Source organism: Somniosus microcephalus, chromosome 28 (assembly GCF_052327205.1).
Source record: "Somniosus microcephalus isolate GS21.2 chromosome 28, FLI_Smic_1.0, whole genome shotgun sequence".
Taxonomy (NCBI): domain Eukaryota; kingdom Metazoa; phylum Chordata; class Chondrichthyes; order Squaliformes; family Somniosidae; genus Somniosus; species Somniosus microcephalus.
The window spans coordinates 46,864,722-46,891,404 of NC_141014.1; the positions used below are offsets into that span (position 1 = coordinate 46,864,722).

The 26,683-nt window shown below is 46.1% G+C and overlaps 2 protein-coding genes across 2 annotated transcripts in view; both read left to right on the plus strand.

Moving 5' to 3' along the window:
- Positions 1 to 22,822, plus strand: part of LOC147099747 (ferritin heavy chain, oocyte isoform-like) — a 412,482-nt gene extending 389,660 nt beyond the window's left edge. Inside the window, exons 3-4 of the mRNA XM_085969230.1 lie at positions 22,011 to 22,136; positions 22,504 to 22,822. Coding sequence (XP_085825356.1) covers positions 22,011 to 22,136; positions 22,504 to 22,659 — 282 coding nt within the window. The 3' untranslated portion in view covers positions 22,660 to 22,822. The remainder of the gene's footprint in view (positions 1 to 22,010; positions 22,137 to 22,503) is intronic.
- On the plus strand, positions 4,683 to 7,485 carry LOC147099756 (ferritin heavy chain B-like). Its single transcript, XM_085969157.1, has 4 exons — positions 4,683 to 4,847; positions 6,159 to 6,305; positions 6,701 to 6,826; positions 7,173 to 7,485. Exons 1-4 carry the CDS (start codon positions 4,746 to 4,748, stop codon positions 7,323 to 7,325), a joined length of 528 nt encoding a protein of 175 aa, XP_085825283.1. The 5' UTR covers positions 4,683 to 4,745; the 3' UTR covers positions 7,326 to 7,485.
- Positions 22,823 to 26,683: the final 3,861 nt, after the last annotated feature.

Below are 26,683 nucleotides of genomic sequence, written 5' to 3' on the forward strand. Positions count from 1 at the left end.
CAATTACGCCACGCAGCTCCTGTTTGTGAAAGTGGGCGGCATGCGTGCCAGCCTGCGGGAGCTGCCTGTCTTCTACCAGGAACTGCTATGGGTTTGGAACTACGTCGCTTCCAGGTGGAACTCTTTCTTTCTTCCCCCCCCCCCCCCCCCCCCCCCCCGGTCGGGAGCGGCGGCTCTCCTGCGGGAGCCGTTGCTCAGGAATCCACACCTCCACAACTGTGGGTTCGGGTGGCTGGCGGAGCGCAGGGCTGTGCCTGGCAAGGTGACCAGAGTCAGGGATCTGCTCTACGGCGGAGGAGCGGTCTGCATAGCGCCGGAGGAGCTGGCACGGCGCCTATCCTGGGCCAACGTCCGGCTCGCAGTCAAAGCCATCGAGTCGGTGAAGTGGCACTGGGCCCCGGCTCCACTAGGTGTATCGAGGCGGCTTAAGCACGGGGGCGATCCCGTCCGAGCTTACCCCCGTTCAGACGGAGTTCCTAATCGGCGCCCGGCCCCGAAACTCTCCTTGGGAACCGGCTCCTCACAACTTGCGCCGTCTCGAGGAAAGACCCTCCCTGCCTTTTCATTCCGCGCGGAGGAATTTCCTGTACGGGCTGCTCCTGCACACACACTCCACTTTGCCGTCTGCTCTCTGCACACGCCATGGCGTGGCATCTTGCTGACCGGCAGCGGCGGAGGTCCCCAATGGAGGGCTCTCTACGCGGGAGTCCTCCCTTGTTCCATCGGGGACTTGGCCTGGAGGGTGTTGCACAGAGCGGTCCTGTGCAATATGGTTTTAAATAGGTTCACGGACTCCCAGGCCGCCTGCATTTTTTGCAGCCTGGAGGAGTCCGTGTTTCACGTTTACATAGAATGAGAGGGGTTGTAGCCCCTCTTTCATTACCTGAAGGGGCTGCTCCTCGTTTTTTTTGGTTGCACTTCAGTCCCACGCTCCTGATCTACGGTCACCCTTGTCGGCCGGGGCCTGGCTAAAAAAGCCATCAATTGGTCCGGGGGGTCGTTCAGCCGGATTGCCTGCCGCTCTTCCGTGGCCACGTTCGTGCCCGGGTGGCCCTGGAGATGGAGCACGCGGTGAACCCGGCACGCTCGGGGCCTCCTGCGACCGGTGGGCCCCGTGGGGACTGGAGTGATTCATCACTCAGCAACCAAATTTCAACTTAATTTGTTAAGTTTCACTTAATGTTTTGAGTTTAGCTAGTCTCTTTGTTTATGGGTTGCTCAAAAAGAGTACACACAGTGATTGCCTCTCTCTTCCTGCAATCCCCCCAATCCTGTCAGCTTAACTCCAACATCCTTTCCCCGGCGGATAGACCAGACTTACCCCAGTACATGTCAAAGACATGGAATGTACTCGTGCAAAAGGTAATATTTATAACATTACAAAAACAAAAGCACACATACACAGTTAACCATCATTTAAAGCTGGCATGAATCTAATAATGGGGGTGAGGCGGACCTACAAATACAAAGGGATCGGGATAGGTGGGTGGAAAATGGCATATAATGTGGGAAAATACAAAAGAATGAGACTCGGGAAAAGAAAGACTTGCATTTCTGTAGCGCCTTTTACGACCACCGGAAGTCTCAAAGCACTTTACAGCCAATGAAGTACTTTTTGAAGTGTAGCCACTGTTGTAATGTAGGAAACATAGCAGCCAATTTGCACACAGCAAGCTCCCACAAACAACAATGTGATAATGACTGGATCATCTGTTTTTGTTATGTTGGTTGAGGGATTAATATTAAAAGAAAGCACAATTTACACTTCATCTAGAGCCATCCTTTGTTTCTTAACCTGTCCCATTACCATCTCCCTTTGCTTTGAATATCTCTCAATGTCTCTTAATCTCTCCTGCCGTCCATCCTATCACAGACCGTCCCTTTCCTTCTTTCCTCCCCTCCCCCCTTTCCCAGCCTCTTCACTTGCTTAAGAATCTGTTCCATTTCCGGCTCTTTTCCAGTTCTGACGAAAGGTCATCGACCTGAAACGTTGACTCTGTTTCTCTCTTCACAGACGCTGCCTGACCTGCCGAGTGTCTCCGGCATTTTCTGTTTTTATTTGAGGGATAAATAGGACAACCCAGCCTATCCAATCTTTCCTCATAGCTAAAATTCTTCAGCCCAGGCAACATCCTCGTAAATCTCCTCTGTACCCTCTCTAGTGCAATCACATCCTTCCTGTAATGTGGTGACCAGGACTGCACGCAGTACTCTAGCTGCGGCCTAACCAGTGTTTTATACATTTCAAGCATAACCTCCCTGCTCTTATATTCTATGCCTCGGCTAATAAAGCAAGTATCCCGTATGCCTTCTTCACCACCTTATCTACCTGTCCAGCTAACTTCAGAGATCTGTGGACATGCACTCCAAGGTCCCTCTGATCTTCTGCACTTCTCTGTGTCCTACCATTTAACCCTTGCCTTGTTAGCCCTCCACAAATGCATAACCTCACACTTCTCCAGATTGAATTCCTTTTGCCACTGTTCTGCCCACCTGACCAGTCCATTGATATCTTCCTGCAGTCTTCAGCTTTCTTCATTATCAACCACACAGCCAATTTTTGTATCATCTGCAACCTTCTTAATCATACTTCCTACATTCAAGTCTAAATCATTGATATATACCACAAAAAGCAAAGGACCCATTACTGAGCCCTGCGGAACCCCACTGAAAACAGCCTTCCAGTCACAAAAACACCCTTCGACCATTACCCTTTGTTTCCTGCCTCTGAGCCAATTCTGGATCCAACTTGCCACTTTGCCTTGGATATCATGGGCTTTTACTATTGTGACCAGTCTGCCTTGCAGGACCTTATCAAAAGCCTTGCTAAAATCCATATAGATTACATCAAACGCACTACCCTCATCGACCCTCCTCAAAAAATTCAATCAAGTTAGTCAGACATGACCTTCCCTTAACATATCCATGCTGACTGTCCCTGATTAATCCGTGTCTTTCTAAATGAAGTTTTATCCTGTCGCTCGGAAATGTTTCCAATAATATTCCCAACACTGAGGTTAGGCTGACTGGCCTGTAATTATTCGGTCTATCCCATTCTCCATTTTTAAACTTCTTCTTCTCCTTCGGCAGTCCCTCCGAACCGAGGATGACTTGCTTCCACATTTAAAACGAGTTCTCAGGTGACTGATGAGTCCAATGCAGGACCTGCAGTCTCTGTCACAGGTGAGGCAGACGGTGGTTGAAGGGGGCGGGTGGGTGGGGTGCTTGGGTTGACGTGCGCTCCTTGCGCTGCCTGCGCTTAGCTTCCGCTTGCTCCCGGCGAAGAGACTCGATGTGTTCAGCGCCTTCCCGGATTCTTCTACTCCACTTTGTGCGGTCTTGGGCCAGGGATTCCCAGGTGTCGGTGGGGGATGTTACACTTTTTCAAGGAGGCTTTGAGGGTGTCCTTGATGCATTTCCTCTGCCCACCTGGGGCTCTCTTGCCGTGCCGGAGCTCCGAGTAGAGCGCTTGTTTTGGGAGTCTCGTATCGGGCATGCGGACAATGTGACCCGTCCATCGGAGCTGATCGAGCGTTGTCAAAGCTTCGATGCCGGTGATGTTGGCCTGAGCGCGATCACTGACGTTGGAGTGTCTATCCTGCCAATGGATTTGCAGGATCTTGCGGAGGCAGCGTCGGTGGTACCTCTCCAGTGCTTTGAGGTGCTTGCTGTACATGGTCCCTTTTTAAACAACGGTACCACATTAGCAGTCCTCCAGTCCTCTGGCACCACACCTGAAGCCAGAGAAGATTGGAAAATGATGGTCAGAGCCTCTGCTATTTCACACGCACTTTCCATTCGCCTGACCCGCTTTGCAGACTCACTGATCTGGTTGGATGTTGCCTCAAACCCACAGATACCTGAAAATGACCAACCCACTGAACCACGCAGAACTATTAAAAAGACACTGACTCGCAAACAACGGAGGATTCAATTAACCTGGGCAAGGTGGCCCTCAACTGGTCCAGGCAGAGCGCGGTCGATGGGGTGGGGGGTGTTCGCTCCGGCTGCCCGCCTCTCTTCCGTGGCTACAACCAATGCCTGGGTGTCCCTGAAGAGGGAGCACGCAGTGTCTGACGGTTCCCTTTGAGGCTTTCCCTAACCGGTGGGCACCAGAGGGACTGGAGTGCAGAGTGGATCCAGGGAACTCAATTATAATTTAAAAGGTTTTTATTTTAGTTTTGTCATAATTTGGAACTTATTGTTTGTGCCCCTTTAAAAAGGGGGTAACTTATGGTTTAAATGTTTCTGATTGATGATTTAATCGTCCCAATGGATTAGCCGAAAGATAAGCCTGTGATTCCAGATATTCAAACTGTGTTTGAGGAAAGTCAGGGCGATTGGGATCCTTATTTTTTTTCTATAAATTTAAATGCCCCAGCTGCTGTGGATGGATTTCAACTCACGTCCCATTAATCAAAGCCTCTGGATTACTAGTTCAGTAAATTTACCACGAGGCTACTGTTCCCTTCCCTTGGGGTCCTTATTGCCTTGTCAGCCAATGACACTCATTTTTCAAAGTTCTGATTGGCTCTGGGAGTCATCTCCCCTCCTCCCTTTACTTGATTGGTGCTCTGAGAGACGCTGCCACTTCTGATTGGGTATTGAGGAATGTCACTCATCACCTAGGCGGTCACGCCCTGGATTATCCAGCAGTATAAATACTAGGAGTTTGGGAGGTTGGTTAAATCTCAGTTTTTTACTTCAACAAAGCTTAGATTTTTAAAATAAAACTAATAATTAGGATGGCTTCTCAAGTGTGTCAGAACTACCACAAGGACTGTGAGGATGCTGTCAACAAACAGATCAACATGGAGCTCTATTCCTCCTATGTTTATCTCTCCATGGTGAGTCTTGTATTTCTGACCACTTCACAATGGAGACTATGTAATGTGACTTTACTAAATTCTGTGCTGTATCTAGCCCACCCCTCAATCTATGCACAGTAAATTCATTTTTTAAAGCTATAATAATGCAATTTATCAGCTTGTGTATGCATTAACAAACTGCCTCTCCAGGTCCTTGCAATAGCTGAACCTTATTCTGAGTATTTTAATGGCTCTTTCCTGGGCTCTTGTGAGGGTGTTGCAGATTATATTTGGAATACACTCTGCATTCAATGTGTGGCATTCAGAATTCTTATTCTCACTTCTAAATCACCCCATGGCTTTTTCCTACCTTGCTTTTGCAATGAGGGGATGTAATCTTCAAATTAGAAGTAGCCCATTTAGGAGGGAAGTCAGGAAGCACTTTTTCACACAAGGGTGGTGGAAATCCGGAACACTTTCTTTTCCTGCCCTCCCATCCCGCAAGCTGTGGATGCTGGGACAATTGGAGCTTTCAAGACAGATGTTTTGTTGGGTAAGGGTCTCCAGGGAGATGGAGTAAAGCTACAGGTCAGCCATGACCAAATTGAATGGTGGAGCTGGCTTGGGTGGCTGAATGGCCTACTCCTGTTCCTAATATTCTTAACCTCCTAGTTCTAAGTACTAGTTTGTGCCCTTCTGTCTTTTTCTCTAGCTCCCTTTGCTTTAATGGTGGTAAAGCCTTCAGCCACTTTGACCCTACTCAGTGGAACTCTCCCTTAACTCCTCTGCTTTCCTACTTCTTGACCTTGACCAAGCACTTCAAATTCTGAAGGTTTATGAACCTTTATTCCTTGGTATCACATACCTTGATTAGTGTTGAAGGTGCCAAATTAATGCTGCTTGTGGTAATTTTAGTTCATGGGATGAATGTAGCCAGTAAGACACAGACCAGTTTCTCTTTGATGTACTACATATTGTGCACTGTGACTAGACTCTACTTTAATGGGTTTGTTTCTAGTGCCCCTTGGCAATAGATCTGGGCCAATATTTGCAAGTTACTATTTAATCTGCTCCCACCACCCTTTCAGGCAGCGCATGCACTTGAGTTTCCTCCTGTAGCCTCTGGTTCTTTTGCCATTTCCATTGGCCAGTTCCCCTATTGCTAGGGGTAAGATTGTCCACTCGCTACCAGGTTAGTGCAGTAAGTAGGCCTGTGCTAGTTTTCATGTACAACGAGTTCAGTGAGACTTGAACCCTTTGAAAGAAAGCATAATCCAGGTTGGCTTTATGTACGATACCCATGATTGATCTGCTTTGGGATACCCAACTACTTTTCTGATCTCTCCATAGTCCTTCTACTTTGACCGGGATGATGTTGCCCTGCGTCACTTTGCCGAGTTTTTCAAGGAGCAGTCACACGAGGAACGGGAGCACGCAGAGAAACTGATGAAATTCCAGAATCGGCGTGGAGGCCGAATCATCTTGGCGGACATCAAGGTTTGGCTCAATAAACGAGTGACCTTCTGTCTGGGTCCCCGTAGACTGATTGTTTCAAATACTTTCTAAAGCAATTTGTTCCAATTTATAACACAGGCCATTTGACCAAGTGGGTCCATGATGGAGTGTATCCTGCACGAACCACCTCCCACCGTGCTTCATCTAACCCTATCTGCATATCCTTCTATACACTTCTCCCTAGTACTTATCTAGCTTCCCCTTAAATACATCTGTGATTTGACTCCAGTAGTTGTGTTGGCTTAATGCCGTAGTTCTATTTTCTTCTAACACATTGGTTCATGGTAAAATTAGATATTTGCACCCCTAATTTCCTTCAATACTTTCTTGTTTGTTTATTCCATTATACAGTGAACTGTCTGAATTTCCCTTTCCAGAAACCAGAGCAGGATGAGTGGAGCAATGGTCTGGAGGCGATGCAGAGAGCTCTGCAGCTGGAGAAGAATGTCAACCAGAGTCTGCTGGATCTGCACAAACTCGCCACTGATAGGACCGACCCTCATGTAAGTTCTTGATGCTGTAATGTGGGCATATGTTCAGTTGGAGGTGGTGGAAACTTGAGCCTATTTATAAGATCTTCACGCCCAATAGCTGTGTTGGTGCCTTTTTTAGGTTTGAGTGGTGGGAGGTTGGCCTACTGTGGACAGTGACTAGTAAATGTGTCCCAGTGATTCTAGGATCTATGCCCCTATTGTGCAGGAAGTTTAATCTAATGATGCAGTAATTCCATTAATCTCAATTGCACCACTAGACTATCCTGCAGTCCAAGTGGATTAAACTCTCGGGGGGATGCTAGGATGTTCCTTGAAATCTGCTGCTGGACATAACTAGTTTCCCTCTTTTCCCCAGTTGTGTGACTTCCTGGAGACCCACTATTTGGATGAGCAAGTGAAGATGATCAAGAAGCTTGGAGATCACATCACCAACCTGAAGAGACTGGGAGCCCCTGAGAATGGCATGGGAGAGTACCTGTTTGACAAGCACACCCTGGGGGAAGAGTGACTGCAGGGATGAAGCCTATTGTGTTTAGTACTTGTATTTATAATTGTGTGCGAGACTCCTGTCTTGTAGGGAATGATGGCTTGTGACTTTGTGCAAGAGCTGAGACCTGGGCTCTTAATGTGAAATGTCACTAACTGTAAATAAACTGTTCTATATTGGACTGGATTTTGTCTGCTTGTAAATTTTACTGGTTTTTGTTCCAGTTGGCATAGTGGTTAGCACTGTTGCCTCACAGCGCCAGGGACCCGGTTTCGAATCCAGCCTCGGGTGACTCTGTGGAGTTTGCACATTCTCCCCGTGTTTGCGTGCGTTTCCACCGGGTGCTCTGGTTTCCTCCCACAGTCCAAAGATGTGCGGGTTAGGTTGATTGGCTATGATAAATTGAACCTTAGTGTTAGGGGGGATTAAATACGTGGGGATAGGGTGGGATATGTGTAGGGGTTATGGGGATCGAGTGGGATGTGTGTCGGTGCAAGCTCGATGGGCCGAAATGGCCTCTATCTGCACTGTGGGGTTTCTGTGATGTTCTGTGAACTTGCTTACATTTCCAGTATTACACTGGGCTGTGCAGCAGTGTTGTCATGGGATTTGGTCATAGAATGGTTACAGCACAGGAGGCCATTCGGCCTGTCGAGCCCATGCCGGCTCTCTGCAGGAGCACTTCGGCTAGTACCACACCCTGCCCTTTCTGTGGAGCCCTGCCATTTTTTCCTTCAGGTGCTTGTCTAGTTCCCTTTTTGGAAACCGAGATTGAGTCTGCCTCTATCAACCTCAGGCAGTGCATTCCAGATGCTGACCACTCGCTCTGTTCAGTTTTTCCTCGTGTCGTCTGTGGGCCCCCTGCCAATCACCTTAAATCTGTGTTCTCTGGTTCTCGACCCTTCCACCAATGGGAACAGTTCCTTTTTTTTTTGCCGCGGTAATTTTAATTTATTTAACTTGGATATTCTATGTATTTCTTGGAAATTTGTCAATCTTGAGTTGCAAGCAAACTGCAATGTTGTAATACAACAACTTAATGTACAAAGGTGTGTTCAGCCAAATGAGCTAATGGGACCAGGGCCCCTTGAAGTTTGGTCAGAATTCGGTTTTAGAGTCTTAAAGGAGGCAGAGGTTTAGGGAGGGTCTAGGCAGTTAAATAGAAGTACTTGCTGCCATGGTGATGAACATTCCCCCTGCCCTTGAGAGCTTGGAGAGTTATAATTTAGCCACTACAATGAAATACAAGTTATAATAAACACAAGGATGATTTCCTGTGACTGTGTTCTGTCATTTCAGTCCAATGAAGAGAAAGCTCTGGTTTAGCATTCTGTAAGAATTATATTTTCCCTGGGCAAGAGCAGTTTGTATTCAGCAAACTGCTACAGATCCCCATCAGTCATTAGTGGGGGTAACTCCGTTAACAAACTCACCAGTGCCGCTAGAGCCTTTCTGGGCAGAGAAACAAATAACTGCTGCACAGACCAGCAATGTTGGAGCTCACTGAACTCGTGATAAGGGGATTACAATTGATGTGGTGGTGGAGGAGAATCAACAATTGCCATATCGGCTTGCTATCCACATAACATAATTAGAAGCAGGAGTAGGCCATGCGGCCCTTGAGCCTGCTCCACCATTCAATAAAATCATGGCTGATCTTCAATCTCACCTCTACTTTCCAGCCCGATCTCCATATCCCTTGATCACACTACAATCTAAAAATCTATCTGAGCCTTGAATATAGTTAATGATTCAGCATCCACAGCCCTTTGGGGTAGAGAATTTGAAAATATCTTACTGGGAAACTGTGAGTACCCTACTGGGCTTTGTTCTGGGACCACTCTCCTTCCCCCTCCCCCACCATGTTTGACTAACCTGCCAACACTCATGGTCTTGGGTAAGGTATTGGAGGACGAGGAATACGTGCGGAACTGTATTCCCACAAAATATAATGCTTCTGGAAGCAGTAAATGTTTTTCATTAAATGCACAAAGTAAAACCCCCAAGTTAAATAGATACTTCTCCTGAAACTCTTTCCCCCTCCCTGCCTGTTCCATCAATGTATAAACCCAATACCGGCAGCTCCTCCATAAATGTATTGATTGGTATTCAGGCCCATTGTGCAGTTCATACCAAATAGCAATCATCCTTTCCAAATCCGACTGCATCTCCATTTGTGTCCTTCACCCCCAGGAATGGATTCATCCGTTGATGATGCTGCAGCTGCAACACGCCAGTGTTTACACGCTAATTTAGGAACTTAGCTGAGAACTGCAGCGGGTGCAATGAAATTGCCGTCTTCAGCCATTCCACGTTGATGTCTTTGCATCTCTCAGAGGCATTTCTGGGGTATCTGAGTCCCCACATTTCACACGACGATGAGCCGCAATTCTACGAGTCGGGATGGGTTTGCGTGCTGACGGGTTGGATGGCTTCATGTTTCAGACAAAACAAAGTCTTCAGCCCACTCGATGTGAAAAACATTACAGGAGCCTGTGTTTTAAGAATTACATCGAATTTACAGCACAGAAACAGGCCACTTGGCGCGACTGCTCCATGCCAGTGTTTATGCTCCACACGAGCCTCCTCCCGCCCTTCTTCATCTAATCCGATCAGCATATCCTTCTATTCCCTTCTTACCAAACTTCCCCTTAAATGCATCTCTGCTCTTCGCCTCAACTACTCCTATGTGGTAGCGAGATCCACATTCTCACCACTGAAGAAGTTGCTCCTGAATCCCCTCTTAGATTTATTAGTGACTATCTTATAATTATGGCCCTGAGTTCTGGACTCCCCCACAAGTGAAAGCATTTTCTTTCCATCTGCCTTATCAAAACACCTTCATAATTTTAAAGACCTCTATTAGGTCACCCTTCAGCCGCCTTATTTCTAGAGAAGAGAGCCCCAGCCTGTTCAGTCATTCCTGATCGATATAACCTCTCAGTTCTGCTATCATCCTTGTAAATCAAATTTCCACCTCCTCCAGTGCCTCTATATCCTTTTTGTAATATTCTCCTTAGAGCAGAAAAGGCTAAGAGGAGATTTGATAGAGGCGTTTAAAATCATGAAGGGTTTCGATAGAGTAAATAAAGTAAAACTGCTTCCAATGGCTGAAGGGTCGATAACCAGAGGACACAGATTTAAGATGATTAGCAAAAGAACCAGAGGCGACAGGAGGAAAAACGTTGTTACACAAGGAGTGGTTAGGATTGGGAATGCGCTGCCTGATGGGGCGGTGGATACAGATTCAATAGTGGCCTTCAAAAGGGAATTGGATAAATACTTGAAGTAGAAAAAAGTTCCAGGTTCCTGGGGAAAGAGCGGGGGAGTGGGACTAACTGGATTGCTCTTTGAACGAGCCGGGACAGACTCGATGGGCCGAATGGCCTCCTTCTGTGCTGCACTATTCTATGATTCTATGGAGACCAGAACCGTGCACCGTACTCCAAGTGTAGTCTAACCGAGGTTCTATACCAATTTAACATGTTGAACTCGGGTGCGGTTCGGCTGCAAGCACTCCCCGCACTGAGGTCAGAACGGCACTAATGGTAACTGTTTGCATCTCACAAAATCTATGAGGTCGACGTTCACCCCGCTCCGTGCCGATACATTTCCTACAGTCTGACTACAAAGAAGCACAGCCCTGGTAGCAGCTCCCCGAGTGACGGGCAAGAAAATACACCCCTGTTTTTCTGGAAGAGAAATTCCTGTCTTTACATCCGAAGGGCTTGTGTGATGGGGAGAAATATTTAATGGAAAGTCAAGCCTCATGGGTCCCGGTTCTACAGAATCTGAAAATGGGAATGAATAATACTCTGGTGTAGGTTCCATAACACACAAAGATGTTTCCAATCAATTTATTCCATTTTTTGAATATTAATTCATGGGATGTGGGCGTCGCTGTCAACGGCCAGAATTTATTGCCCGTCCCGAGCCGCCCTGGAGAAGGTGGTGGTGAGCCGCCTTCTTGAACCGCTGCAGTCCGTGCGGTGAAGGTACTCCCACAATGCTGTTAGGGAGGGAGTTCCAGGATTTTGACCCAGCGACGATGAAGGAACGATTGTAGGAAAATTCATCGATAGCGAAGGATGATTCTCAGCACCTTGAGCTTTTCGAAAGCAGCAAATTGTCATTTAATTCAAATGAGAGCATCAAACAACGAGAGACTTTCCGATTTGAAGATGGTCAAGGAACCCAAAAGCAGTGACATCACCGAGACACACTTCCGTGACCGGTGGGTGCCGCGGGGACTGGAGTGCATAATTGGATTGGACAACCAAATTTTAATTTGATTTGCTGAGGATTATTTAAAGTTTTAGAGGTTTATTTACAGTTTATTTGGTTAATTTACTTGGTCCATTAAAAGAGGGACAGCACCGAGACTGATCTCCCAAACCTGCCGGTTTTCCATAGCTCTGATTGGCTATGGGTCTCACCCCCTCCTCCCCCACACCCCCTCTCCTTTGTTAATTGGTGCCTGAATTCAGGAAAGATTCCTGATTGGCTCTCAGGGATTGTCATCATCATTGGTTATGTCATTCCTTGTTTGAATGCAGGCTGTCCCAGGAGTATAAATACAAGAGCTTGGGTTAGAAAGGGTCAGTTTTTGAACTTTCTCGGTGATAGTGAGCAGTAATAGTATAACAGGAAATAGTGAAGATGGCCTCCCAAGTGTGTCAGAACTACCACAAGGACTGTGAGGATGCTGTCAACAAGCAGATCAACATGGAGCTCTATTCCTCCTATGTTTATCTCTCCATTGGAGCCTCTTTTAACCCAAATTATTGGTGCGTATGTGCGAGCTCAGCTCAGCTCGGCTCGGTGCTGGATGGACGGACTGCTCCACACCTCGGCTGCCCGGGGGGAACGCCAGTGCGGAAGGCGGCGGGGGGCTTAGGGTGGAGCGGCTGGCCGCCAGGAGCGGAGTCGGATGATGCTGTGGGTGAGCATGTTGTACGGTTACTAAGGTCGAAGAACGGTCTCTGGCCCGAATGAGTTCCAGCTGCCCCGCCTGTGCTCCATCTGGTGGCAGCTGTGAGGCTTTGTTTCGGTGATGGGATCGGGTTTGTGCCGCCATTTTGGTGGAGGAAAGACAGACTGTTTCCATCTATAGTATGGTGTTTGAACAGCCAATGATGGGAAAAGAGAATGGATTAAAAGTGAAAAAGGAAAATAAAAGGAAGATAAAAGGCAAAATAAGTATTGGCAAGGGATAACGAATGTCTTGATGGTTGGGTCCTGTGAGTGATAACAGCAAGAAGAAGGAAATTTTTTTGTATTTGTTTTCCTCTTTTACGGGATTTGAGAAAGTGGACGGCTTCTTTTTCTGTGGAAAGGTTGAAGACTGTGGATAAGGATTATGACATTATATGGTTGGATAACATCAAGTGAAGACGAGGAGTTATGAGAGAGCCAATAGGACTGGCGTTGGACTGGTATTACTTTGTTGAAGAAGTTTTTGGGGTTTTGGTTAAAAATAGTTTATTTGAAGTGATTTTTGATATGGGTGTGGGACTGTATATGTTGTGGTGGTATCTAATGTTATAACCTTCCTTAATCGAACGAACGAACGCTCTAGTGAACGCACCCATGTGGATACAAATATATGCACGCACGCACACATACATAATGGAACTTACGTTCGACCGAATGAAGGGCCCGCTCCCCGGGATGGTGGAAACTTGGTGAGCGTGAGGCCTGCCGGATGGATGAACGAACGCACACATGCATACAGGTAGATAAATGATACGCACGTATATACATTGGAACTTACGTTCGACTGAATGAAGGACCCTCGCTCCCAAGGTGAATCGAGTGCCGCCTGGTGAGCGTGAGGTCTGCCGGACAGATGAACGAACACATAGGCATGCACGCAGATAGAAACGGCACACATGCACATGGAACTTACGCTTGAGCGAACGAATGGACGAATGGAGGAATGAATGATTGAACAATGCCAGTTGGACTGGCGTGTACGGATTCTTGGTTTATTGAATAGTTGCAGTTTGTACTGTTAAATATTATTGATAAACCTGTAAAATTTATTGTTGTATTTATATTGTTGACTATAATTGGTGAATGAATGTAATGGATTTATTATGTAACTGTTGAGTTGTATAAGTGCTGTTGTACTTGAATGTTAAAATTTAAAAAGACAACAGGTTATACTAAGCAAAAATGAGGAGTTACTAGATTGTCAGTAGGACCGGTATGTATTTTTTTTTATTATGGGTAATTGTATTGTTGACATTGTATTTGTCTGAAAAAATGTATTATTTTATTTGTACTGTTAATCTTAAAGTTGATTTTTGTTAAGGTTAGCCTTATTGTGGTTAATGAATGTAATGGATTTATTATGAAGTTGATGTATTGTAATAAGTATTACCGGATTAAATAAAAGATTTGAATGCAGGCTGTCCCAGTAGTATAAATACAAGAGCTTGGGTTAGAAAGGGTCAGTTTTTGAACTTTCTAGGTGATAGTGAGCAGTAATAGTATAACAGAAAATAGTGAAGATGGCCTCCCAAGTGTGTCAGAACTACCACAAGGACTGTGAGGATGCTGTCAACAAGCAGATCAACATGGAGCTCTATTCCTCCTATGTTTATCTCTCCATTGGAGCCTCTTTCAACCCAAATTATTGGCGCGTATGTGCGAGCTCAGCTCAGCTCGGCTCGGTGCTGGATGAACGGAGACATGGTTGAGGGAGGGTCAGGACTGGCAGCTCAATATTCCGGGGTATAGAATCTTCAGGCGAGACAGAGGGGGGTGTAAAAGGGGAGGGGGTGTTGCAATATTAATTAAGGAGTCAATTACTGCTGTAAGGAGGGATGATATATTAGCGGGTTCCTCTAATGAGGCCATATGGGTAGAACTTAAAAACAAAAAGGGGGCAAGCACTTTGCTGGGAGTGTACTATAGGCCCCCAAACAGTCAGGGGGAGATAGAGGAACAGATATGTAGGCAAATCTCAGAGAAGTGCGAAAATAATAGGGTAATAATAGTGGGGGATTTCAACTTCCCCAATATAAATTGGGACAGTCAGAGTGTGAAAGGCTTAGAGGGTGCAGAATTCTTAAAGTGCATCCAGGAGAGCTTTTTGAGCCAACATGTAGAAAGTCCTACAAGAGAGGGGGCGGTACTGGACCTAATTCTGGGGAATGTAGCCGGGCAAGTGGTGGAAGTGTCAGTAGGAGAGCATTTTGGCGACAGTGACCATAATTCGGTGAGATTTAAGGTGGTCATGGAAAAAGACAAAGACGGCCCGGAAATAAGGGTTCTAAATTGGGGGAAGGCCGATTTTAATATGATAAGGCAGGATCTGGCCAAAGTGGACTGGGAGCAGCTGCTTATAGGAAAATCCACATCAAAACAGTGGGAGACTTTCAGAAGGGAAATTGAGAGAGTACAACGCCAACATGTTCCTGTAAAGGTCAAGGGTGGGACCAACAAGCAAAGGGAACCTTGGATGACAAGGGATATACAGAAATGCATTAGAAATAAGAGGGGGGCTTTTGGCAGTTACAAAAGACTAAAGACAGAAGAAGCCCTAGAGGAGTATAAAAAGTGTAGGGGCATACTTAGAAAAGAAATTAGGAGGGCGAGGAGGGGCCATGAAATAACACTGGCGAGCAAAATAAAGGAAAATCCTAAGATGTTTTATAAGTATATTAAGGGCAAGAGGATAACCAGGGAAAGGGTAGGGCCCATTAGGGACCAAAGTGGCAATCTGTGTGTAGAGCCAGAGGATGTAGGCGGGGTTTTAAATGAATTTTTTGCATCTGTGTTCACTATGGAGAAAGACGATGCAGACATAGAAATCGGGCAAGGGGACTGTGACATACTTGAACATATTAGCATCGAGAGGGAGGAGGTGCTAGCGGTTTTAGCGGGCCAAAAAGTGGATAAATCCCCAGGCCCGGACGAGATGTATCCCAGGCTGCTGTGGGAGGCAAGGGAGGAGATTGCAGGGGCTCTGACACTAATTTTCAGAACCTCTCTGGCCACAGGGGATGTACCAGAGGACTGGAGAACAGCTAACGTAGTATCATTATTCAAGAAGGGTAGCAGGGATAAACCAGGGAATTACAGGCCAGTGAGTCTAACATCTGTGGTGGGGAAATTATTGGAAAAAATTCTGAGGGACAAAATTAATCTCCACTTGGAGAGGCAAGGATTAATCGGGGATAGTCAGCATGGCTTTGTTAAGGGTAAATCATGTCTAACAAATCTGATCAAATTTTTCGAGGGGGTGACTAGTGGGGTGGATGAGGGAAATGCTGTGGATGTGGTGTACATGGACTTCAGTAAAGCTTTTGACAAAGTCCCGCATAGGAGACTGGTCAAGAAGGTAAGAGCCCATGGGATCCAGGGTGCCTTGGCGCGTTGGATCCTAAACTGGCTGAGTGGCAGGAGGCAGAGGGTGATGGTCGAAGGTTGCTTTTGTGACTGGAAGCCTGTGTCCAGTGGGGTACCTCAGGGATCGGTGCTGGGTCCCTTATTGTTTGTGATCTACATAAATGATTTGGATGAAAATGTAAAAGGTATGATCAGTAAGTTCGCAGATGACACGAAAATTGGTGGGGTGGTAAATTGCGAGGAGGAAAGCCTCCGGCTACAGGACGATATAAACGGGTTGGTCAGATGGGCGGAAAAGTGGCAAATGGAATTTAACCCTGAAAAGTGCGAGGTGATGCATTTTGGACGGACAAATAAGGCAAGGGAATACACAATGAGTGGTAGGACCCTAGGAAGTACAGAGGGTCAGAGGGACCTTGGTGTACATGTACATAGATCCCTGAAGGCAGCGGAGCAGGTAGATAAGGTGGTTAAAAAGGCATATGGGATACTTGCCTTCATTAGCCGAGGCATAGAATATAAGAGCAGGGAGGTTATGATGGAGCTGTACAAAACGCTGGTGAGGCCACAGCTGGAGTACTGTGTGCAGTTCTGGTCGCCTCACTATAGGAAGGATGTGATTGCTTTGGAGAGGGTGCAGAGAAGATTCACCAGGATGTTACCTGGGATGGAGCGCCTCAGCTATGAAGAGAGGCTGGACAGGCTGGAGTTGTTTTCCTTGGAGCAGAGAAGGCTGAGGGGGGACCTGATTGAGGTGTACAAAATAATGAGGGGCATAGATAGGGTAGATAAAGAGGAACTTTTCCCCTTAGTGGGGGGGTCAATAACAAGGGGGCATAGATTCAGGGTAAGGGGCAGGAGATTTAGAGGGGATTTGAGGAGGAACTTTTTCACCCAGAGGGTGGTTGGAATGTGGAACTCAATGCCTGAAAGGGTGGTGGAGGCAGGAACCCTCACAACATTCAAGAAGCATTTGGATGAGCACTTGAAATGCCATTGCATACAAGGCTATGGACCAAATGCTGGAAAATGGGATTAGACTGGACAGGGATGGATGGGCGGCGCGGACACGATGGGCCGAAGGGCCTCTTTCTGTGCTGTAAAACTCTATGACTCTATGACACCTCGGCTGCCCGGGGGGAACGCCAGTGCGGAAGGCGGCGGGGGGCTTAGGGTGGAGCGGCTGGCCGCCAGGAGCGGAGTCGGATGATGCTGTGGGTGAGCATGTTGTACGGTTACTAAGGTCGAAGAACGGTCTCTGGCCCGAATGAGTTCCAGCTGCCCCGCCTGTGCTCCATCTGGTGGCAGCTGTGAGGCTTTGTTTCGGTGGTGGAATCGGGTTTGTGCCGCCATTTTGGTGGAGGAAAGACAGACTGTTTCCATCTATAGTATGGTGTTTGAACAGCCAATGATGGGAAAAGAGAATGGATTAAAAGTGAAAAAGGAAAATAAAAGGAAGATAAAAGGCAAAATAAATATTGGCAAGGGATAACGAATGTCTTGATGGTTGGGTCCTGCGAGTGATAAAAGCAAGAAGAAGGAAATTTTTGTATTTGTTTTCCTCTTTTACGGGATTTGAGAAAGTGGACGGCTTCTATTCTGTGGAAAGGTTGAAGACTGTGGATAAGGATTATGACATTGTATGGTTGGATAACATCAAGTGAAGACGAGGAGTTATTAGAGAGCCAATAGGACTGGCGTTGGACTGGTATTACTTGTTCGTTGAAGAAGTTTTCGGGTTTTGTTAAAAGTAGTTTATTTGAAGTGATTTTTTTTGTGGGACTGTATATGTTGTGGTGGTATTTAATGTTAAAACCTTCCTTAATCGAACGAACGAACGCTCTAGTGAACGCACTCATGCGGATACAAATATATGCACGCACGCACACATACATAATGGAACTTACGTTCGACCGAATGAAGGGCCCGCTCCCCGGGATGGGGGAAACTTGGTGAGCGTGAGGCCTGCCGGATGGATGAACGAACGCACACATGCATACAGGTAGATAAATGATACGCACGTATATACATTGGAACTTACGTTCGACTGAATGAAGGACCCTCGCTCCCAGGTGTTGACTCGTTATCGACTGCCGCCTGGTGAGCGTGAAGTCTGCCGGACAGATGAACGAACGCACAGGCACGCACGCAGATAGAAACGGCATACAATGTATGCAGTCATGCACTTGGAATTTACGCTTGAGCGAACGAATGGACGAATGGAGGAATGAATGATTAAACAAATGCCAGTTGGACTGGCGTGTACGGATTCTTGGTTTATTGAATGTTTGCAGTTTGTACTGTAAATATTATTGATTTACCTGTAAAATTTATTGTTGTATTATATTGTTGACCATAACTGGTCAATGAATGTAATGGATTTACTATGTAATTGTTGAGTTGTATAAATGTTGTTGTATTTGAATGTTAAAATTTAAAAAAAAGGGGAAAAAAGAGGATAACAGGTTTTACCAAGTAAAAATGAGGTGTTACTAGATTGCTAGTAGGACTGATATGTATTGTTTTTTTACTATGGGTACTTGTATTGTTGACATTGTATTTGTCTGGAAAAAAATGTATTATTCTATCTTGTATTAATTTTAAAGCTGATTTTTGTTAAGGTTAGCTTTATTGTGGTTAATGAATGTAATGGATTTATTATGAAGTTGATGTATTGTAATAAGTATTACCAGATTTAAATAAAAGATTTGAAATGCAGGAGCTTGTGAGGGTAGAGGTTAGGTTGTTACTACAGTGGAGTTTGAGCTCAGTGCTTTGCAACAGGAAGAGTTAAGATGGCCTCCCAAGTGCGTCAGAACTATCACAAGGACTGTGAGGATGCTGTCAACAAGCAGATCAACATGGAGCTCTATTCCTCCTGTGTTTATCTCTCCATTGGAGTCTCTTTCAACCCAAATTATTGGTGCGTATGTGCGAGCTCAGCTCAGCTCGGCTCGGTGCTGGATGGACGGACTGCTCCACACCTCGGCTGCCCGGGGGGAACGCCAGTGAGGAAGGCGGCGGGGGGCTTAGGGTGGAGCGGCTGGCCGCCAGGGGCGGAGTCGGATGATGCTGTGGGTGAGCATGTTGTACGGTTACTAAGGTCGAAGAACGGTCTCTGGCCCGAATGAGTTCCAGCTGCCCCGCCTGTGCTCCATCTGGTGGCAGCTGTGAGGCTTTGTTTCGGTGATGGGATCGGGTTTGTGCCGCCATTTTGCTGGAGGAAAGACAGACTGTTTCCATCTATAGTATCGTGTTTGAACAGCCGATGATGGGAAAAGAGAATGGATTAAAAGTGAACAAGGAAAATAAAAGGAAGATAAAAGGCAAAATAAGTATTGGCAAGGGATAACGAATGTCTTGATGGTTGGGTCCTGTGAGTGATAACAGCAAGAAGAAGGAAATTTTTTGTATTTGTTTTCCTCTTTTACGGGATTTGAGAAAGTGGATGGCTTCTTTTTCTGTGGAAAGGTTGAAGACTGTGGATAAGGATTATGACATTATATGGTTGGATAACATCAAGTGAAGACGAGGAGTTATAAGAGAGCCAATAGGACTGGCGTTGGACTGGTATTACTTTGTTGAAGAAGTTTTTGAGGTTTTGGTTAAAAATAGTTTATTTGAAGTGATTTTTGATATGGGTGTGGGACTGTATATGTTGTGGTGGTATCTAATGTTATAACCTTCCTTAATCGAACGAACGAACGCTCTAGTGAACGCACCCATGCGGATACAAATATATGCACACATACATAATGGAACTTACGTTCGACCGAATGAAGGGCCCGCTCCCCGGGATGGGGGAAACTTGGTGAGCGTGAGGCCTGCCGGATGGATGAACGAACGCACACATGCATACAGGTAGACAAATGATACGCACGTATATACATTGGAACTTACGTTCGACTGAATGAAGGACCCTCGCTCCCAGGGTGAGACTCGCAATCGAGTGCCGCCTGGTGAGCGTGAAGTCTGCCGGACAGATGAACGAACACATAGGCACGCACGCAGATAGAAACGGCACACATGCACATGGAACTTGCGCTTGAGCGAACGAATGGAGGAATGAATGATTGAACAATGCCAGTTGGACTGGCGTGTACGGATTCTTGGTTTATTGAATAGTTGCAGTTTGTCCTGTTAAATATTATTGATAAACCTGTAAAATGTATTGTTGTATTTATATTGTTGATTATAATTGGTGAATGAATGTAATGGATTTACTATGTAACTGTTGAGTTGTATAAGTGCTGTTGTACTTGAATGTTAAAATTTAAAAAGACAACAGGTTATACTAAGCAAAAATGAGGAGTTACTAGATTGTCAGTAGGACCGGTATGTATTGTTTTTTATTTTGGCTATTTGTATTGTTGACATTGTATTTGTCTGAAAAAATGTATTATTTTATTTGTACTGTTAATCTTAAAGCTGATTTTTGTTAAGGTTAGCCTTATTGTGGTTAATGAATGTAATGGATTTATTATGAAGTTGATGTATTGTAATAAGTATTACCAGATTTAAATAAAAGATTTGAATGCAGGCTGTCCCAGTAGTATAAATACAAGAGCTTGGGTTAGAAAGGGTCAGTTCTTGAACTTTCTAGGTGATCGTGAGCAGTAATAGTATAACAGGAAATAGTGAAGATGGCCTCCCAAGTGTGTCAGAACTACCACAAGGACTGTGAGGATGCTGTCAACAAGCAGATCAACATGGAGCTCTATTCCTCCTATGTTTATCTCTCCATGGTGAGTCTTGTATTCCTTGTTGCTGTATTCTGAAAAGTTGGAAATTCTGCAGTTCCATGAACTGGTTTTAAACTATATTTCTCTTGACTTCCTTACCTGGGGAAGCAATCTTTGGGCAGTGAGTACTTCAGGGTGAGCTTGTTGAGTTAATGGCCTGCTCCTTGTAGCAGCTGCACTCTGTTGACCAGGTTTAATGTATGGAACTAGCTCAGCTGCTGCCTGAGTTTGTAACAGAAGAGCACAAACCTGGTCCAGTGACTGTTGGTGCTTGTTGACATGAGACAAAGTTCAGTTTCAGTGGGGTGACTGTAGTGAGTGACATGATGGCAGGTCCTCACTAGCTTTCTCTTTAACTGCAAGTGAAGTCCTGGGAATCCTGGTGTTGAAGCCTTGTTCACTGAGCCTAGATCTCTTGCACTACATCGTGGTGTAAAACTACTGGAATTGAAGTTTCTCCTTCCATGCCCAATGTTAGTTTAGAATGGAAAGAAGAAGCATTTATATAGTTCCTTTTGACTACCTCCCAAAATGCTTTGTAGCCAATTAAGTCACCTGTTATGTGGGAAATGCAGCAGCCAATTTGTGCACAGTAAGCTCCCACGAACAATGAGAAAATGATCAGATCATCTGTTTTAGTGATGTTGGTTGAGGGATAAATATTGGCCTGGGAAACCGGAGAGAACTCCCCTGTTCTCTGAAGTAGTCCCTTGAGATCTTTCACATCCACCTGAGGACAGACAGGACCTCTGTTTAACATCTCATCTGAATGATGGGAAGTAGAGGAGGTGCTATTTATCCAGCAGTAGAGTTTAGTTTGACTGGACATGAAATCGTAATCCTGAACATTAGTTTATACTTTTTGTTTTTTGCTGGTTGAATCTTTCATCCTGGTTTTTGTTTATTGGGAGGAGAAGCTGGCCAACATGTTCAGATTAGTGAAGTGAATTATATTTTGCTAGTTAACCAATGGCATCTTGAGGCGAAAGGGATATGGGGAGAAAGCAGGGACAAGGTACTGAATTTGGATGATCAGCCATGATCTCATTAAATGGAAGAGCAGGCTCGAGGGGCTGAATGGCCTGCTCCTGCTCCTATCTTCTATTTTTCGATCTATTTTTGCAAGATTAAGAACTCACTAACTAGGGGTACATATAATAATCTTGCATTGTATATGAAGATCTAGGTCTGATGAAGCTGTTTAAAATTCTCTCCACAGTCCTATTACTTTGACCGGGATGATGTTGCCCTGCGTCACTTTGCCGAGTTCCTCAAGGAGCAGTCACATGTGAAACACGAGGATGCTGAGAAACTGATGAAATTCCAGAATCGGCGTGGAGGCCGAATCATCTTGGAGGACATCAAGGTTGGATTCAATAAATGAGTGGCCCTCTGTCGGGATCCCATTGTTTCCAATACTTTCTAAAGCAATTGGTTCCAATTTGATTCCATGGTTCTGGTGGCTTAATGCAGTAATTCTATATTCCTGTGACACATTGGTTCATGGTAACATGGACTTCTGGCTGCCTTTCACCCCTGTTTGCCTTGTACTGTCATGTATTTTTTGTTTAATTCATTGTAAGTGAACTGTGACTTTCCCCTTCAGAAACCAGAGCAGGATGAGTGGAGCAATGGTCTAGAGGTGATGCAGAGAGCTCTGCAGCTGGAGAAGAATGTCAACCAGAGTCTGCTGGATCTGCACAAACTCTCCACTGGCAGCACCGACCCTCATGTAAGTTCTTAATGTGGGTTTTTGGGTATGTTGGAGGTGGTGGAACCTTGCTGTCTTTATGCCTATTCAATATTCTCCATGCCCAATTGCTTTGTGTTGGGGTGTCTCTCTTGGGTCCTTAATAGGGTTGGGGAGAGGATGGGACAGTGCCTAATGTGGACCTTGAGAATAAATGTGTCGGTGTTTCTAGCATCTATTGTAGAGGAATTACTGGATCATTGGAGCAAACTTGCATCATCTCAATTGCACCACTTGACTATCCTCCAGTCCGAGGATTAAAATCCCAACTCGCGAGGCGGGGGGGAAAGCTCGGATGTTCCTTTATCTGCTACTGGCCATAACTAGTGTCACTTTTTGTTTCTTTCAGTTATGTGACTTCCTGGAGACCCACTACTTGGATGAGCAAGTGAAGATGATCAAGAAGCTTGGAGATCATATCACCAACTTGAAGAGACTGGGAGCCCCTGAGAATGGCATGGGAGAGTACCTGTTTGACAAACACACCCTGGGGGAGAGTGACTGAAGCTTTTTTGTTCAGTATTGGTGTTTATATAATTGTGTGGGAGACCCTGTCCTTCAGGGAATGATGGGTTGTGTGACTTTGTACAAAGAGCTGTGAGACCTGGGCTCTTAATGTAATATCAACTGTCACTAACTATAAATAAACTGTTCAACATTGGACTGGATTTTGTGTCCTTGTAAATTTGAGTGTTTGTTTGTTTTCTGATTAACATTTGGTTGTCTTCAGGCAAGAGCTACACTGGGCTGTGTTTACATCGAATGGGAGGTTGCAGCCCTTCTTTCATTACTTAAAGGGGCTGCTCCTTTGATTTTTGGTTGCACTTCCGTCCCACGCTCTTGATCTACGGTCACCTGGTGCAGAGGGGAGCGGGCACCTTGGAGGACCTCCTCGTGGGACTGCTCCTGGCCCTGGCTTTTTAAAAAAAAACCATCAATTGGTCCAGGCAGCAGGGGGTCGTTCAGCCAGATTGCCTGCCTCTCTTCCACGGCCAGGTTCGCACCCGGCTGGCCCTGGAGATGGAGCACGCGGTGTCCGCTGGCACGCTTGAGTATATCCGCGACTGGTGGGTGCCGCGGGGACTGGAGTGCATCATCACCCCGACCAACACAATTTTAATTTAAGTTAAGGTTCACTTAATGTTTCAAGTTTCGTTATAGTCTGTTTATTTACGGGTTGCTCAAAGAGTACACAGTGATTTGCGCCTCTCTTCCTGCAATCCCATCAGCTTAACTCAAACATCCTTTCTGAGGGGGGATAGACCAGACTGTACATGGAATGTACTTATGCAAAAGGTAATATTTAAAACATTACAAAAACACACACAGTTAACCATCACTTAAAGCTGGCATTAATCTAATAATGGGGTAAGGTGGACGTACAAATACAAAGGGAGCGGGATAGGTGGGTGGAAAATGGCATTTAATGTGGGGAAAAGACAGAAGAATGAGACTAGGAGAAAGGCTTGCATTTCTATAGCGCCTTTCCTGACCACCGGACATCTTAAAGCGCTTTACAGCCAATTAAGTACTTTTTGAAGTGTAGTCACTTTTGTACTGTGGGAGCCAATTTACGCACAGCAAGCTTCCCACAAACGACATGAACATAACCAGCTCATCTGTTTATGTTGGTTGAGGGAGCGATATTGGCCCCAGGACACCAGGGATAACTCCCCTGCTCTTCTTTGAAATAGTGCCATAGGATCTTTTACATCCACCTGAGAGCAGACGGGGCCTCGGTTTAACATCTCATCAGGGAAAAACGGCTCCTCTGACAGTGCAGCACTCCCTCAGCACTGGACTGGTGTCTCAGCCTAACTTTATGTACTTGGGTCCCTGCAGTGAGACTTAAACCCACAACCTTTTGCCTCAGGGGTGAGTGTGCTACCCACTGAGCCACAGCTGACACTAGGGAAGGGAAATCGACAGTGGGAATATAAATTAAATGGCTCTAGGCCACAAGCCACCAACACGGGAGATGAGTCGGGATTGTGGCGGCAGATAACGTGGAGAATTTACAGATAATTGAGATAGATATTGGTGGAGTGAGTGACTGAGAGCTTTTAGTTTCAGGGATCAGTCAGATGGACTCAGTGGGTTGCACTCTCGTCTCTGAGTCAGAAGGTTATGGGTTCAAGTCCCACTCCAGAGACTCGAGCACAAAAATCTAGGCTGACACTCCAGTGTAATAATGCAGGAGTGCTGCAATGTCGGAGGTGCCGTTTTTCAGATGAGTTGCTAAACTGCGGCCCCCTCAGGTGGACGTAAAAGATCTCTGGACGCTATTTCGAAGAAGATCATGGGAGTTCTCCCCGGTGTCCGGGACAACATTTATTTCTCGACCAACATCACTAAAACAGATGATCCGGTCACTAACACATTGCTGTTTGTGGGAGCTTGCTGTGCGCAAATTTGCTGTGACGTTTCCACATTACAACAGTGACCACACTTCAAAAAGTACTTCATCATTGGATATAAAGCGCTTTGGGACGTCCTGAGGTGGTGAAAGGCGCTATAGAAATGCAAGTCTTCCTTCTTTCTGAGTGCATAAACATTCCCAAGGCTTCCACAATGAGGTCCAGGTGCGAGGAGATATTCGGGTGCAAGTCTTTCTTTTTGGACTGCAGTCCATTTCATTGCTTGTAAAATTTCATGGTAACATAACAAGAACTGAATATATTGAAGAAGGAGATAGATAGATTTCTAGACACAAAAAGCATCAAGGGGTATGGGGAGAGAGCGGGAATATGGTATTGAGATAGAGGATCAGCCATGATCATATTGAATGGCGGAGCAGGCTCGAAGGGCCGAATGGCCGACTCCTGCTCCTATTTTTCGATGTTTCGATGTCCCCTCCACATTCTGGCTGATGTGCGTACAGGTGCTCACTAAACTTGGAAGAGAACGAGTATCATAGAATCATCGAAATTTACAGCACAGAAGGAGGCCATTCGGCCCATCTTGTTCGTGCCGGCCGACAAAGAGCTATCCACCCTAATCCCACTTTCCAGCTCTTGGTCTGTAGCCCTGTAGGTTATGGCACTACAAGTGCACATCCAAGTACTTTTTAAATGTGATGAGGGTCTCTGCCTCTACCACCCTTTCAGGCAGTGAGTTCCAGACCCCCACCACCCTCTGGGTGAAAAATGTTCTCCTCAAATCCCCTCTAAACCAATTACTTTAACTCTATGCCCCCTGGTTAGCAACCATTCCGCTAAGGGAAACAGGTCCTTCCTATCCACTATATCTAGGCAACTCTTAATTTGATACACCTCAATTTGGTCTCCCTTCAGCCTCCTCTGTTCCAAAGAAAACAACCCCAGCCTATCCAAACATTCCTCATACCTAAAATTCCCCAGCCCAGGCAACATCCTCGTAAATCTCCTCTGCACCGCCTCTAGTGCAATCACATCCTTCCTGTAATGTGGTGACCAGAACTGCACGCAGTATTCTAGCTGCGGCCTAACTAGTGTTTTATACATTTCAAGCATAACCTCCCTGCTCTTATATTCTATGCCTCGGCTAATAAAGCAAGTATCCCGTTCTGCCTTCTTAACCACCTTATCTACCTGTCCTGCTACCTTCAGGGATCTGTGGACATGCACTCCAAGGTCCCTCTGATCTTCTGCACTTCTCAGTGTCCTACCATTTTGTAGTGTATGTGCTTTAAGTCAGAACTACTTTTTACAGCTCCTGTATACTGTAGTACCGGCAGTAACCACACCGGTATATAAGCTGTGCGCATGCCTCTGTACCCCAGTCTAGAGATTACCCTCCTCCAGTAAAGACCTGTTATTTGTTTATGTACAGCATCCGTGTAATTATTTATCTACTGAACCACGGATCTAACAGTGGCGACGCGTGTTGATGCGAATCTACCTGCAACATAAAAAAAATAAAAAATAGTCGAGTCCAGGAACACGGGCGTCGACCGCGAGCAACCGCCCAGCAGTCAGGCAGAGATCCAACTTCGCTGGGGAGGCTGTGGAGAGCCGGGCTTGGTTCCCCAGCCACAACGAGCAGTAAGAGACCGACGACAGGTCGAGAGCAGACCCTTCCCGAGCAGCGGCGGCTGGAGCCGACCGACGGCAGAGAGAGAGAGCCGAGCAGCGTCGACAGGGTAAGAAAGAGGGTGAAGAGAGCAGGGCGCAGCCGGGGGTTGATCACCGAGCGGCGTCGAGGAAAAATACTGCAAACCGGAGAGAGAGAGGGTAAGAAACAGCCGGTTTCTAGACTGAGCGGCGTCGACAAATATCAAGAGAAGAACGCGCAGAGCACAGCCAGGGATCACGGGCTGATCAGGGTCCGCGGGGCGAAGCAAGGGGAGACGCCATTGAGCCGCGGAGAAGCAGGGAGAGCGCGGGAGTCGCCATTGAGCTGCGGAGAAGAGCGCGGGAGACGCCATTTTGCGAAGCCGCAACGGAGAAGACGGGCGCGCGCGGGAAGGAAGGAAAGCGCGGGAGACGCCATTTTGTGCCAGCGGAGAAGCGTGGGAGGCGCTATTGGTGATAGTTAACGCACAACCAAGG

Coding starts and splice junctions, on each gene's coding strand:
- LOC147099756 (XM_085969157.1), top strand. CDS start 4,746: ATGGCTTCTCAAGTGTGTCAGAACTACCACAAGGACTGTGAGGATGCT. Junction 6,306..6,700: donor TCATCTTGGCGGACATCAAG/GTTTGGCTCAAT, acceptor TTCCCTTTCCAG/AAACCAGAGCAGGATGAGTG. Junction 6,827..7,172: donor CTGATAGGACCGACCCTCAT/GTAAGTTCTTGA, acceptor TCTTTTCCCCAG/TTGTGTGACTTCCTGGAGAC.